The 14223-nt window shown below is 44.9% G+C and overlaps 1 protein-coding gene across 2 annotated transcripts in view; it reads left to right on the top strand.

The window, feature by feature from the left end:
* The first annotated feature begins 1096 nt into the window (after positions 1-1096).
* PCDHAC2 (protocadherin alpha subfamily C, 2) overlaps positions 1097-14223 on the top strand; it is a 49765-nt gene continuing 36638 nt past the window's right edge. Inside the window, exon 1 of one of the 2 annotated variants that reach the window (XM_040239887.1) lies at positions 1097-4049. In XM_040239887.1, the coding sequence (XP_040095821.1) occupies positions 1497-4049 (2553 nt within the window). In that variant the 5' untranslated portion in view covers positions 1097-1496. The remainder of the gene's footprint in view (positions 4050-14223) is intronic. The other variant, XM_040239886.1, reaches the window with a different exon arrangement.

Raw genomic sequence — 14223 nt, 5'->3', positions numbered from 1 at the left:
AGAAGGCCTGGGGAAAGTGGATGCTCAGAACAGAGAAGAGGCAATGACACAGCACAGAAAGGCTTCTTCTGATCCTTCTGCCTTTCTGTTCACTGAAGGCAATTGGTTATCCTTTTGTTGCCTCTGCAGCAATACAAGGGGTGTATTACACCTGCAGAGACCAGCAGGTGTAGAGGAGCCTCGTATTTATGGAATATGAGCTTCAGCCATTGAAATTGCTGCCTGGTAGTGTAAGATAAATCCTAACCTCCCACATTTTGCTTAATAACAGCAGACTTTTCACTGCAATGCATTAATGGATTCCAACTTCTGGACAGGCTTGGGAAATCAAGAGTAACTATCTTGATGTAATGGTTTTGCAGACTCTTGACACTGTCATCCATTAAAGAAAAAAAATTAAATCACTTGAAAGAACAAAGAAAATGTTTTGGGTGATAAATGAAAAAGATTTGAAGTAAAATGAGGAAAAGCTTGAAGGAAGAAACTCTTTAAAATTTTACCAGATTCTCCCGACTATGATCAAAAGTGGTCAAGTAAGAGCTTAGCCTGCAGCCTCATGGAACCAATATTTTTAAAGAATTTTAAAACCTGAAATATTGATTATTTGCCAAGGCACACACTCAAAGGCCATTCAGCCAGGAGCAGAATCGAGTGTTGGATCCCAGGATGCTAGTTTTAGGTCTGCACTTCCCACCCCCTCCCTCTGCTCTAGAAGTTGAACACTTTCTGCAGTATTTAGGAGTATTCAGGGGAAATGCTGGGGTCGGAGACACACTCCCCGTCATCCTCCAGAGTGCCTCTCGCGTTTGTTTCTTTGAACGTGAAGCCGCCGCCCAGACACCAGTACTTAGCTGAGGCCCTCTGTGTATTTTCTTGAATTGCGCTTGGAAATCTTTTCCTGGGAGCTGATAGCTCGAGTCCTAGAGATTTAGCAGTCTTTGCTAGAATCTGCTTACAAGACCGGTGCAGCAGCCAGGGACCGTGGAGACGGGCTGAACAGGACAGTGGGGGCAGGGAGCAAGGGAGTGGCCGTGTTCCCGCGGTCTGCGGGGATACGGCGGGTCCACGGTGCAGGAGCTGGGGCTGGAGTGGTTGGAGCGTCTGGGCTGACTGGGTCGGTCGCCGTCCGCCACCTAGGTGCGGAATCGGAGCCGGACTTGCTGAGCACTCCTCCCCCTCCCCTTCTGCTTCCTCTTCCCTCCCCCTGGACCAGCGGCGGCGGCGGCAAGGAAGGGAAGCCGGGCAGAGCGACTCGGTGGCGAGCGGATGAGCTGGGATATGGGGAGTCAGGGCTGGCGGCGGGGCCAGGAGCCCTCCGGAGGGCCCACGAGGGGAGCGGCCCCTGGCATTTGTTAGCGTTTGCTGGCACGTGAGGTGTGGGGGAGCGGGCGCTGGGCGGCACAGGCGGAGGCGGAGGCGCGGCCGGGGCGTGGAGCAAGGCTGGGGAAGCTGCTGCCTCCGGCCCTGCCCGGCTGCCTCCGCCGTGGCCGGTGGCTATGGAGCTGGCGGGCATCAGACCCGGGGCGACAGTGCATCCGCGACTCCAGCCGCCCATGTCCTGGCTGCTGCTGTTGCAGCTTCTCCTGCTGCTGCCGGGCCCAGCGGCCTCCCAGCTGCGATACTCGGTGCCAGAGGAGCAGGCACCCGGCGCGCCTGTGGGCAACGTGGCTCGTGCGCTGGGGTTGGAGCTGCGGCGCTTGGGGCCGGGCTGCCTGCGCATCCACCACCTGGGTGCGCCCAGCCCGCGCTACCTGGAGCTGGACCTGACCAATGGAGCGCTCTTCGTCAACGAGCGCATTGACCGGGAGGCGCTGTGCGAGCAGCGGCCTCGCTGCCTGCTCAGCCTGGAAGTGCTGGCGCACAGCCCGGTGGCGGTGAGCGCCGTGGAGGTGGAGGTGCTGGACATCAACGACAACTCGCCCCGCTTCCCGCGGCCCGACTACCAGCTGCAGGTAAGCGAATCGGTGGCCCCTGGAGCGCGCTTTCACATAGAGAGCGCGCAGGACCCCGACGTGGGCACCAACTCGGTGCAGACCTACGAGCTCAGCCCCAATGAGCACTTCGAGCTGGACCTGAAACCCCTGCAAGAGAACAGTAAGGTGCTGGAGCTGCTGCTGCGGAAGGGCCTAGACCGCGAGCAGGCCGTCTTGCACCACCTGGTTCTCACAGCTGTGGACGGGGGCAGCCCAGCCCGTTCCGGCACGGCGCAGATCTCGGTGCGAGTCCTGGACACTAACGACAATTCTCCCGCCTTCGACCAGTCCACTTACCGCGTCCACCTTCGAGAGGACTCGCCCCCAGGCACGCTAGTGGTGAAGCTGAATGCCTCCGACCCGGATGAGGGCTCCAATGGCGAGCTCACGTACTCCTTGAGCAGCTACACGTCGGACCGGGAGAGACAGCTCTTCAGCATCGACGCCAGCACGGGGGAAGTGCGGGTCAGCGGAGCGCTGGATTACGAGGAGGCCTCCTCCTACCAGATCTATGTGCAGGCAACTGACCGGGGTCCGGTGCCCATGGTGGGTCACTGCAAGGTGCTGGTGGATATCGTGGACGTGAATGATAACGCACCAGAGGTGGTGCTCACGGACCTGTACAGCCCGGTGCCCGAGGACGCTGCCCCCAACACTGTTGTGGCCCTTCTCAGTGTCAATGACCAAGACTCGGGTCCCAACCGGAAAGTGAGCCTGGGCCTGGAGGCTGCACTGCCTTTCCGACTGAATGGGTTTGGAAACTCCTACACATTGGTGGTGAGTGGACCCCTGGACCGGGAGCGGGTGGCCGCCTACAACATCACAGTGACTGCCACTGATGGGGGAGTACCACAGCTCACGTCCCAGCGGACACTGCAGGTTGAGATCTCTGACATCAATGACAACCCCCCCAGCTTCCCAAAGGACTCCTACTCCATCTACATCGAGGAGAACAATTTGCCCGGGGTGTTGCTCTGCACTGTGCAAGCGACGGACCCAGATGAAAAGGAGAATGCTGAGGTGACCTACTCCCTCCTGGAGAGGGAGGTTCAAGGGCTGCCGGTCACCTCCTATGTCTCCATTAACAGTGCCAGTGGCAGCCTTTATGCTGTCAACTCCTTTGATTATGAGAAGTTTCGGGAGTTTTTTGTGATTGTGGAGGCCCGGGACAATGGGAGCCCACCACTGAGCAGCACTGTGACCGTCAATGTGTATGTAGTGGACGTGAATGACCATGCCCCTCACATCCTGTACCCTACCTCAACCAATTCATCAGTAGCCATTGAAATGGTGCCTCGAACTGCCCCTGCTGGCTACCTGGTCACTAAAGTCATAGCCATGGACTCAGATTCTGGGCAAAATGCTTGGCTCTTTTACCATCTGTCCCAGATTTCTGACCTGGACCTCTTTAAAGTAGAGCTCCACACTGGAGAAATTAGGACTACCAGGAAGATGGGAGACGAGACTGGAACCACTTTCAACCTGACCGTGGTGGTCCGAGATAACGGAGAGCCATCGCTCTCAGCCTCTGTGGCCATTACAGTAGCCGTGGTGGATAGGGTTTCCAGAATCCTCCCTGACACTCAGAGACACGTGAAAAGTCCTCGGACATACTCTGAAATTACACTTTATCTCATAATAGCACTAAGCACAGTGTCTTTTATATTTCTTTTGACAATCATTGTTTTGAGCATCATCAAGTGCTACCGCTACACTGCTTATGGCACCACGTGCTGTGGAGGCTTCTGTGGAGTGAGGGAGAGGTGCCCTGCAGAACTCTACAAGCAGGCCAACAACAACATTGACGCCAGGATACCTCCCGGCCTCAAAGTGCAGCCGCACTTCATCGAAGTGCGAGGGAACGGCTCCCTCACCAAGACCTACTGCTACAAGGCCTGCCTGACAGCAGGCTCAGGGAGCGATACCTTCATGTTTTACAACACAGGGGCACAGACAGGACCAGGACCTGGGGGAGCCCAAGCAGCGGCAGGTGACAGCAGGCACCTCACAGGCCAAAGTGGGCAGAGTGCTGGGAACCTGATTATACTAAAAAATGAAGCTGTTTCTCAACATGAGGTGAGATGGCAGTCAAGGGGCCTTCCACAAAGTCATGCATTTTTCACCCACTCCACCACTATCATGTGGCTGGCTTTACTGAGTCATTAACAATGACGAGGGTTATCTGGCACACTGAGTATATGTAGTACCTGTGACTGAGTTATAATCTTATGTGTTTTCATCTCTAGAAAAAGAGCACTAGAGAATTGTTTTAGTTTCCCTTTTCTTTTCAGATATATGAAGACTTGACTATAAAATTGTTTGAGAAATGAGGGTTTGTCTTAAGTGTGGGATGTTCAAGCACAGCTTTGTAGAGAAATAGAGTAGGCCCGAGAATAAGACGGTGCTGTAGGGAGTGATGTTATGAGACTCAAGGAGGAAGGGCTTGTGCCATGTCATCTACAGGGAAAGTCCTCTTTTGAAACCCTAGAGGAGTGTCGTTTTTCAAAGTTCTTAGACTTCAGGGTTATGGTGGTCACCTCTGTATGCTCTCCATACTATTTATACCTTGGACTATCTACAGTGTAAAGTATCTAGTTTATATTTCTGGATATTAGTTCACATTAGTTAATCCAGTTACTATTTCTAATATTAGTTTTGCATTGTACTAATGTGATATGATCTGCTAGAAACTCTTCTCAGAGTTGATGAGATCATAGAATGTGGACCCCCCACCCCCACCCCAAAGACAAAGTCTGTTTTGGCTGTTTGCTGTGGTAACTCTTCTGTAGGGGCTGTCAGAGGAGATGAATGATGGTAAGGCTGGGAACCCATTTGTCTGGTTGGGCCATGGCGATGTTAGAATGAGTGGACTAGGGATGTGAGGGTTTGGTGAAGCCTGGGACAAGCTGGGGTTGGGGAGAAAGAAAGGGGGGAAGAATCCTGCCCTTAGTCACCTTTCTTGGCATTGTGTGAACTCATTGTAAGAGGATTTCCCTGCACATAGAGTAAGTCTGATTCCCTCTTAACAGTTTCTAAGGCTTTGATGAGATGTGAAGCAGCCTCTTCAAGGCCCTCTTGTCTTTAACTTAAATGATAATACTTTAAATAATACTTCAGTATGTTCCAAAGCACATGTTCATTTACTGAATCTAGCTACAGAAGCCTTGGAAAGGGGGACTTACTGTACAGGAAGGACTGGTGTTGGTAGATGCACTGGTTTTAGGTTTTAAGGAGGCATAAGGTTAGTTTGCTCGTTATGTGAAGGATGTATGTGTTGGACAGCGCATGTGTTTTGTGTAGTGTGTTTGTCTCCACATGCATTTTCTGTGAGACTTAAATAGGGTTGCAGAAGTCAGAATTTTATCTCGTAAATTGTGATAAATTGTTTCTTCCCAAACAACTACTGTGTAGCTAGGACTTTCAGAGGTACAGTATTTGTCCCTCCTATATTTTTGTGACGTGTTTTCATTGACATATTGCTGTCTTTTTATCCATAGTTTCACATTCTAAATTCATGCTCATCTTCAGGAAATTAATACATAAGAACAGAATAGAACAGAGATGGATTGAGAGAATTTCCATGTACATTGAAGGTAGATTTATCTGTGGAGCCTGGTGTTAGTCAGTGCTGAGCAGTCACCAGAGGCAGATTGCAGATTAAGAACAGGGGGTGGGGAATCAAGGAGTTTCTAGAATTCTTTGGATCATAGCTTTGGGCAGCATGTAGGGGAGCCTGGTGGGCTGCTATCTATGGGGTTGCAGAGTCAGACACGACTGAAGTGACTTAGCAGCAGCAGCAGAAGGGCTTAATTTTAAATAAGGATGCTGTAGACATTTGCTGAACAAATTCCTGAGAAGTCTTTGTGGGCCTCTCTACAGAGAGCAGGGCAGGTGAGCTTTGCTACCAGCTGTGAGCCAGAAGCGAGGGGAGTGAACTGTTACCCTCCCTCTCCTGACTCGAAGCTTGAGACAGTTTGATATGTGAACTATTTTTGTCTCACACTGACCTGTGTGTTAATATGTGCTTTGGTTCACAAACCTTTAATCTAGGGAGAAAATTATGTCAGAAAAGTGCTTACTCCTGTGGGATTTTGCCAGGAGAGTACTTGATTTTAATAATGGCAAATTTTTGCCAGACGCTTTTGGAAATTCAATGCCCATCTGCAGCTCCTGGAATACTTGCAGTTACACAGAGAGAGTGAGTCATGTTGTCATAGCATGGCAAAATGGGGACAGAAACCACTCAACTCTGAAAATCATCACTGCTGGATCAACCTGTTAAAATCTTACGTGAGGCTTTCTGTCTTCTCTACCCAGTCATTTCAGATGGCAGGAGAGTCCTGGGGTGCAATTAATTCCATGTGTCTAAAATTAGTTGGGGACTGGAAAAGATGAATAAGGAATTTGTGCTCACTGACCACCCAGCTATATATAAAAATATTCTGCACTGCAATATATGTATGGTTTTATTACCTGTAAGTCATATTAAACAAATACTTATCAACATCTAGCATATGAGGAAACAGAGGTTAAGTAACATACACAGTCACTCTACTAGTGGTATTTTAAGTCATATCTGTCTAACTCCAAAGACTGTGCTGTTTGAAATGTTATAGATAGAAGTCTCATTGTTTATATTCCTGTTGATATGGGATACTCAGGCATTTAGGCTACTGCTGATTCACCTAGAAGTGTCACTTAACTGCTCTGGAAAAAGAGGAATTCTTTGCATAAAAGTAGGTCACCAATGGGAGGATCAGTGAGTAAAGAATGTTACTACCAAACTAGCATATTTTTATTTGTTTTACCATTGACAAAACCTGTTCAACAGATCTTTTATCTTCATTCTTTCTCTAGTTTCTCTTGTTGCTTATTAAATATCAGTATTTAATATCAGAATAATCTTTTGGTAGATTTTATCCCCCAGTGAGTTTATTTCATGAGCCACTTGTGCAGTGAGGTTTTTGGAGTAACTGTTTAACAATGGGGCAGAATTTTTCCTTGGAGAGATCTGAAAACCTAGTATTGAATGTAGGTGGCACCCTCTTCAGAATCACCAAGAAAAGAAACCAAAGCTTATGGTGGATTCTGTGCACTTGTGGTCCTTGCACTTGTGACTGCTGATGAGTCACTTTGAGTGCTCTTGTCAGAATTGTCCAACTGGGCCTCACTGGGACTAGTTGGCCCAAGATGTAGACATCACAAGAGAGTAGCAGAAATGAGGTATATTTACATTCACTTTCACTTATTTTAAAGCAATTTGGAATCACCAAATCTTCAGTTATTTTTGCTGCTGTGTGTATATATTCACTCTAATTCCAGATGTAGTAACCTGAAAAGTAACCCTCCTTTCAGTGGCAGCTAATTTTTTTCCCACAGGACTGACTCTTCTAGCTGGTGACTGACTCTGCCCTGGATCAGAATGTACACTTCGTGTAAAGTGGCATTGTAGTGAATTCATTAAAAACCTCACAGTGGTCAAAATAGGCAAAGAAATTGTGTCTGAGCTTCCATTTCAATGTCTCATCCTCATATGGTCACTTTTGAATGGGTGGGGCTGTTTTGTTTTGCCATTTCTGTTTTGCTTATAGAGCTGTTGTGAGAAAAGGTTTCTTTGGTCTAAGAATACAATAATGTATTCACATTACCCTCTTCCTCCCCTTTTCTACATATCAGCTGAGCCAGATGGAATTATGGCTGAGCTCCTCTCTGTCTCTTTATCTTGCACATATTCTGATTGTTGAAGAAATCTGTTTACTGTAGCTTGAATGTCATTGGCCTACCCTTCGTACTGACCCAGGAGTGAGCCTGCACACGGGCATCTGGTCTAACTCAGAACACTCTGCAGGGACACAGCCTGGCATATTATAAATTGTCTATTGGCATGCTGTCTGTTTGACAGAATAGCAGAGTCGATTCTGGATACTTGCCTTGGTTGGCCACCAAGTTTTGCTCTCAGTGAGAGGTCAGGATGATGTCAGTTTGCAAATGTTTGAGGAAAAATTACCACCAGCAAGCCAGAGGTTTAGCTGAACTGTGGGGATTTACAGATGTCTTCGAATGTGACTTTTGTAAATTTCACCTGGCTCCATGTTCTTGTGCATATTATAGTATGAATATAAATTTGGCTTATTTGTATGATAATATTTTGAGTATTTTAATCTGAAAGCATGATTTCAAAAATCGAAGGTCAAGAGAATTCCTCTGCAGTGTTTTAAATATGCTAGCCTAAAAATTATGCAACCTTTTTTCTTTCGAGGGTTTGAATTTGACAAATGTGAAGAAATCTCCAAAATCACAAAAATTGAAGAAGAATACTAGTTCCTTGGCACATGAACAACACTGGTTCCTTTCTGGCCTTGCAGGGTCAAAACTCTGGGCTCCAGGGAAGTGAAACTGTGAGTGAAAAAGTAACTGCTGTGCTCGCAGGCTGTGCATCCAGAGTTAAGCAGATCTAACATTTTCTGTTGTACTGGACCTGTTATGTATGTTTTAAAGTTATGTGTACTTTATTTTCCTGCTCTGTGGATTAAGGTTATAAATGACTGTTTTTAGAAGTAACTATTCACCTAGAGGGGCTTCCCAGGAGGCACTAGTGGAGGGTTCAATTTCTGGATCAGGAAGATCCCCTGGAGGAGGGAATGGCAATCCACTTCAGTATTCTTGCCTGGAGAATCCCATGGACAGAGAAGCCTGGCGGGCTACAGTCCATGGGGTCGCACAGAGTCAGACATGACTGAGACACTGAGTGTGATCACAATTCACCTAGAAATCTCATACTTATCATCTTTTCATTTTGATTTACGAGAAGACTAATATGTAACATAACAATGATTATTTTAAATGTTAGATTCCTTTTTGCCTTGATGACCAACAGTTTTATGTATTTATTTCCTATTGCTTTGTAACAAGTCACCACAGATTAGTGGTTAAAACTAATACTCAATTATTACCTGCCCATTGTGGCTGGCTTCTCTGCTGAGGTTTTCACAAGGCTGAAAGGAACATATCTGCCAGGCTGAGTTCTCTCTTGGACACTCCAAAGAAGAATCTGCTTCCAAGTTCATTCAAGTTGTTGGGCAGAATGCAGTTCCTTGAGGACTGAGCTCTCTGTTTTCTTACAGGGAAAGAAGGGGGGCCCACAGCCCCCTTTTCTTATAGGGGGCCCCACGGCCCCCTCCATCTTCAGAGCTGGAGAGTATTTTGACAGTAGAAAATATTTTCTCTTGTGGACTCCCTCACATGCTTCAGATGTCTCTGCTGGACTCCGTCTCATGTTCAGATGTCTCTGATTTCTGTCTCTGATTTCTACACCCAGATTTAAAAGACTGGAATGATTAGATCATCCCACCTATATTCTCTCCCTTTTTTCAAAGCCAACTGTGCCATATAGTATGACTTAATCATGGAGTAAGGCCCATCATATTCAGTATTGGAGATTATACAGGGCATTCACACAGAGTGTAGGGATCCTGGAGGCCACTTTTGGGTTTTGCCTATCATAATTTATATTAGTGTTCATAAAATATCACTGAAAAATTTGCAGTGGATACATCTTTAATAGATTCCTACTAGGAAGGAAAAGGAGATGCTACATGTAGTCTTGTTTCTCAAACAACCATTTATTGATAGCTTCATGGATTTCCATAATAAGAAGATAGCATTTACTTCACTGAGTAGTCCTATGGTTTTATGAATGGCATAGAGTATGTGTCCTGGAAAAGGTGATTCACTCTTTTGTAGCTCAAATATTCTATAGTATAAATAGTAAATAATAGCACTACAGGATAAATAAAATCTCAGCTATAATTTTGATAGGAATTTAAATGTATTCTTGTTCTTCAATACTACATTACCTGCATGAACTACTTAATTCAGCTTTTCCACTTCTGGAATTTTGTGACTTATTCTACTGAAGGACTACTCTTTGAAACAACATACTGGGGCTTTTTACCTATAAAACTTAAGCAAAGCTCAGGGATGTACCATCCAAGTATTAGGGAACTGAACATATGTCTCATTGTATCAGGTATATCGGTAGTCAACCTCTCAGCTTCAATTTTTCCAAGTTTAACCAAGTTCAGGTGAAACCCATGTACATTTTTTTTTACCTTTAATTTTATATCATTTTAAAATTAATCAATATTGGGGGAAGTCAGTAGTAAAAAAGAGAAAAAACTATATCTGTTATTCCATGCAAATTTATTTAAAACACAGACTTTCACATTCAGTTCAGTTTAGTTGCTCAGTCATGTCTGACTCTTTGCAACACCCCGCACTGCAGCATGCCAGGCTTCCCTGTCCATCACCAACTCCCAGAGCTTGCTCAAACTCATGTCCATCAAATTGGTGATGACATCCAACCATCTCATCCTCTGTTGTCTCCTTTTTCGCCCGCCTTCAATCTCTCCCAGCATCAGGGTCTTTTCAAATGAGTTAGTTCTTGGAATCAGGTGGCCAAAGTATTGGAGTTTCAGCTTCAGCATCAGTCCTTCCAGTGAATATTCAGAACTGATTTCCTTTAGGATGGACCGGTTGGATCTCCTTGCAGTCCAAGGGACTCTCAAGAGTCTTATCCAGCACCACAGTTCAAAAGCATCAATTCTTCAGTGCTCAGCTTTCTCTATAGTCCAACTCTCACATCCATACATGACTACTGGAAAAACCATAGCTTTGACTAGACGGACCTTTGTTGGCAAAGTAGTGTCTCTGCTTTTTAATATGCTGTCTATATTGGTCCTAACTTTCCTTCCAAGGAGCAGGCGTCTTTTAATTTCACGGCTGCAGTCACCATCTGCAGTGATTTGGAGCCCCCCAAAAGAAAGTCTACCACTGTTTCCTCATCTATTTGCCATGAAGTGATGGGACCCAATGCCATGATCTTAGTTTCCTGAATGTTGAATTTTAAGCCAACTTTTTCACTCTCCTCTTTCACTTTCATCAAGAGGCTCTTTAGTTCTTCACTTTCTGTCATAAGGGTGGTGTCATCTGCCTATCTGAGGTTGTTGATATTTCTCCCAGCAATCTTGATTCCAGCTTGCGCTTCATCCAGTCCAGCATTTCTCATGATATACTCTGCATATAAGTTAAATAAGCAGGGTAACAATATATAGCCTTGACATACTCCTTTCCCAATTTAGAACCAGTCTGTTGTTCCATGCCCAGTTCTAACTGTTGCTTCTTGACCTGCATACAGATTTCTCAGGAGGCAGGTAAGGCAGTCCAGTATTCCCATCTCTTGAAGAATTTTCCACCGTTTGTTGTGATCCACACAGTCAAAGCTTTTGGCAAGTCGATAAAGCAGTAGTAGATGTTTTTCTGGAACTCTCTTGCTTTTTCGGTGATCTAGTGGATGTTGGCAATTTGATCTCTGGTTCCTCTGCCTTTGCTAAATCCAACTTGAACATCTGGAAGTTCACGGTTCACATACTGTTGAAGCCTGGCCTGGAGAATTTTGAGCAATACTTTGCTAGTGTGTGAGATGAGTGCAATTATGTGGTAGTTTGAACAATCTTTGGCATTGCCTTTCTTTGGGATTGGAATGAAAACTGACCTTTTCCAGTCCTGTGGCCACTGCTGAGTTTTCCAAATTTGCTGGCATATTGGGTGCATACTTTCACAGCATCATCTTTTAGGATTTGAAATAGCTCAACTGGAATTCCATCACCTCCACTAGCTTTGTTTTTAGCAATGCTTCCTAAGGCCCACTTGTCTTCGCTTTCCTGGGTGTCTGGCTCTAGGTGAGTGACCACACCATCGTGATCATCTGAGTCGTGAAGATCTTTTTTGTATAGTTCTGTATATTCTTGCCACTTCTTCCTAATATCTTCTGCTTCTGTTGGGTCCATACCATTTCTGTCCTTTTTTGTGCCCATCTTTGCATGAAATGTTCCCTTGGTATCTCTGATTTTCTTGAAGAGATCTCTAGTCTTTCCCATTCGATTGTTTTCCTCTATGTCTTTGCATTGATCACTGAGGAAGGCTTTCTTTTATCTCTCCATGCTATTCTTTGGAAGTCTGCATTCAAATGGGTATATCTTTCCTTTCTCCTTTGCCTTTTGCTTCTCTTCTTTTCACAGCTACTTGTAAGGCCTCCTCAGACAACCATTTTGCCTTTCTTTTTCTTCAGGATGGTCTTGATCACTGCCTCCTGTACAATGTCACAAACCTCCATCCATAGTTCTTCAGGCACTCTATCAGATCTAAATCTTGAAATCTATTTGTCACTTCCACTGTATAATAAAATGTATAGTGACTTTCACATTAGTTAGTTCAGTCGCTCAGTCATGTCCGACTCTTTGCGACCCCATGAGTCGCAGCACGCCAGGCCTCCCTGTCCATCACCAACTCCCGGAGTTCACTCAGACTCACGTCCATCGAGTCAGTGATGCCATCCAGCCATCTCATCCTCGGTCGTCCCCTTCTTCTCCTGCCCCCAATCCCTCCCAGCATCAAAGTCTTTTCCAATGAGTCAACTCTTCACATGAGGTGGCCAAAGTACTGGAGTTTCAGCTTTAGCATCATTCCTTCCAAAGAAATCCCAGGGTTGATCTCCTTCAGAATGGGCTGGTTGGATCTCCTTGCAGTCCAAGGGACTCTCAAGAGTCTTTTCCAACACCACAGTTCAAAAGCATCAGTTCTTCGGTGCTCAGCCTTCTTCACAGTCCAACTCTTACATCCATACATGACTACTGGAAAAACCATAGCCTTGACTAGACGGACCTTACATGACTATCAGCCAGACCTACTTATGAGTCAGGCAATTTAATCTCTCTAAAATTCCAGGTTTCTAATTTTTGTAATTTAAGTATGATAATGTTGCCATTGCTTGGCAGTTAATTTATTTGAAAGGATTTTAAAAGCCTATCCAATACCTGAACCTTGCTAGCTTCTGAGGATATAACTATTATTATGAATATTTGAGACTATCTGTATGTTTTATAAACAAAGATATAATCCCTTCCATAGAGATTATGGTCTAACAAAGGTGTTAGGATAAATGCAGTAATATGTATAAAGTGCTTATCCCATTGCCTGGTATTGTGTGGATACATAAAACATATTAAGCACTTTCTTCCTTACCTTTTCCCTGCCTGATCTCATTGCTGTAAGATGTATCATAACTATGATTCTGGCAAATAAATCTCAGAAGCATCGTGTCACTGAAGAATTAGTATAGAAAATAGCAGCATGACAAATTACACGTTGCTGAGGAAGTGAGATTATGTAATGGACTGAGTTTCCTGGTCAATCTTGCTAGAACTGTGCCTTTCAGCAAAATGAAGTTGGTGATTTTGTTCCCAAGATCAGCAGTTTTCATCATGGATGTTACCCAGTCATAGAAAAATTGGCAGCATTTACTCAACAGATGTCAGAGTCTTTCTTTAAGGAAGGGCCTCATAGCTGACAAGCTGATACCAGTGCTACCAATCATCAGGGGAAAGCTGGTGATGACATGATTAATAAAAAGTATTTTGATCATTTTTCAGGTTTACCAAATGGTTGCAATTATTTTCTCTGTTGCTCCCTCTACTACCACTGATAGAAAATGTGCACCCTTCATTTCATATGTAGATAGTTTTATGCTACTTTATGAGGAACATCAATAACAGTTTGTGAACTCAAGAACCAAGGGTGAAACAACTTGTATGTTCGTATCTTGCCAACAGAATGGAAGGGACCAGAGAGGGCAGTTAGTGTGTGGGGACATTTGAGGCAAAAATATCCTAGAGTTGTAGCTTTTTCCGGGACTTGACTTGGCTAAATCTCAGAATATCATCTAACCATCCCAAAGTCTGCCTGGAAGTTGAGATTCTGATCACTTCTTTGCTGGATGTTGTGAAAAAATATGTTTATGAAATACTGTGTATCCCTTGAATGAACTATAAGAATGACAGGATCAAGACTTACTGACATTTTGAAATAGTTTATTGGCATTACTGTGGCCTTGTGTCTACCAAACATGATAATTATAGTCCAGAGGAAAATACAAAATACAACATCTTTCTCTTCATCTTTCCACTCAAATAGACTTCTGTATTCAGTGACAGGACTTCTTTATTATTTTTTTCAAAATACTTTTTAAAAAATTCAATTGAAAGATAATTGCTTGACAGTGTTGTATTGGTTTCTACTGTAAAGTGTGAATTAGCCATAATTATATGTGTGTATATATATATGTGCATCTCCTCCCTCTTTAGCTGCCCGCCCTCTCGCATGCCACCCCTCTGGGGTGTCACAGAGCGCCAGG

This window comes from Oryx dammah, unplaced genomic scaffold (genome assembly GCF_014754425.2).
Source record: "Oryx dammah isolate SB20612 unplaced genomic scaffold, SCBI_Odam_1.1 HiC_scaffold_5, whole genome shotgun sequence".
NCBI lineage: Eukaryota > Metazoa > Chordata > Mammalia > Artiodactyla > Bovidae > Oryx > Oryx dammah.
This window is presented reverse-complemented; position numbering and strand designations above follow the sequence as displayed.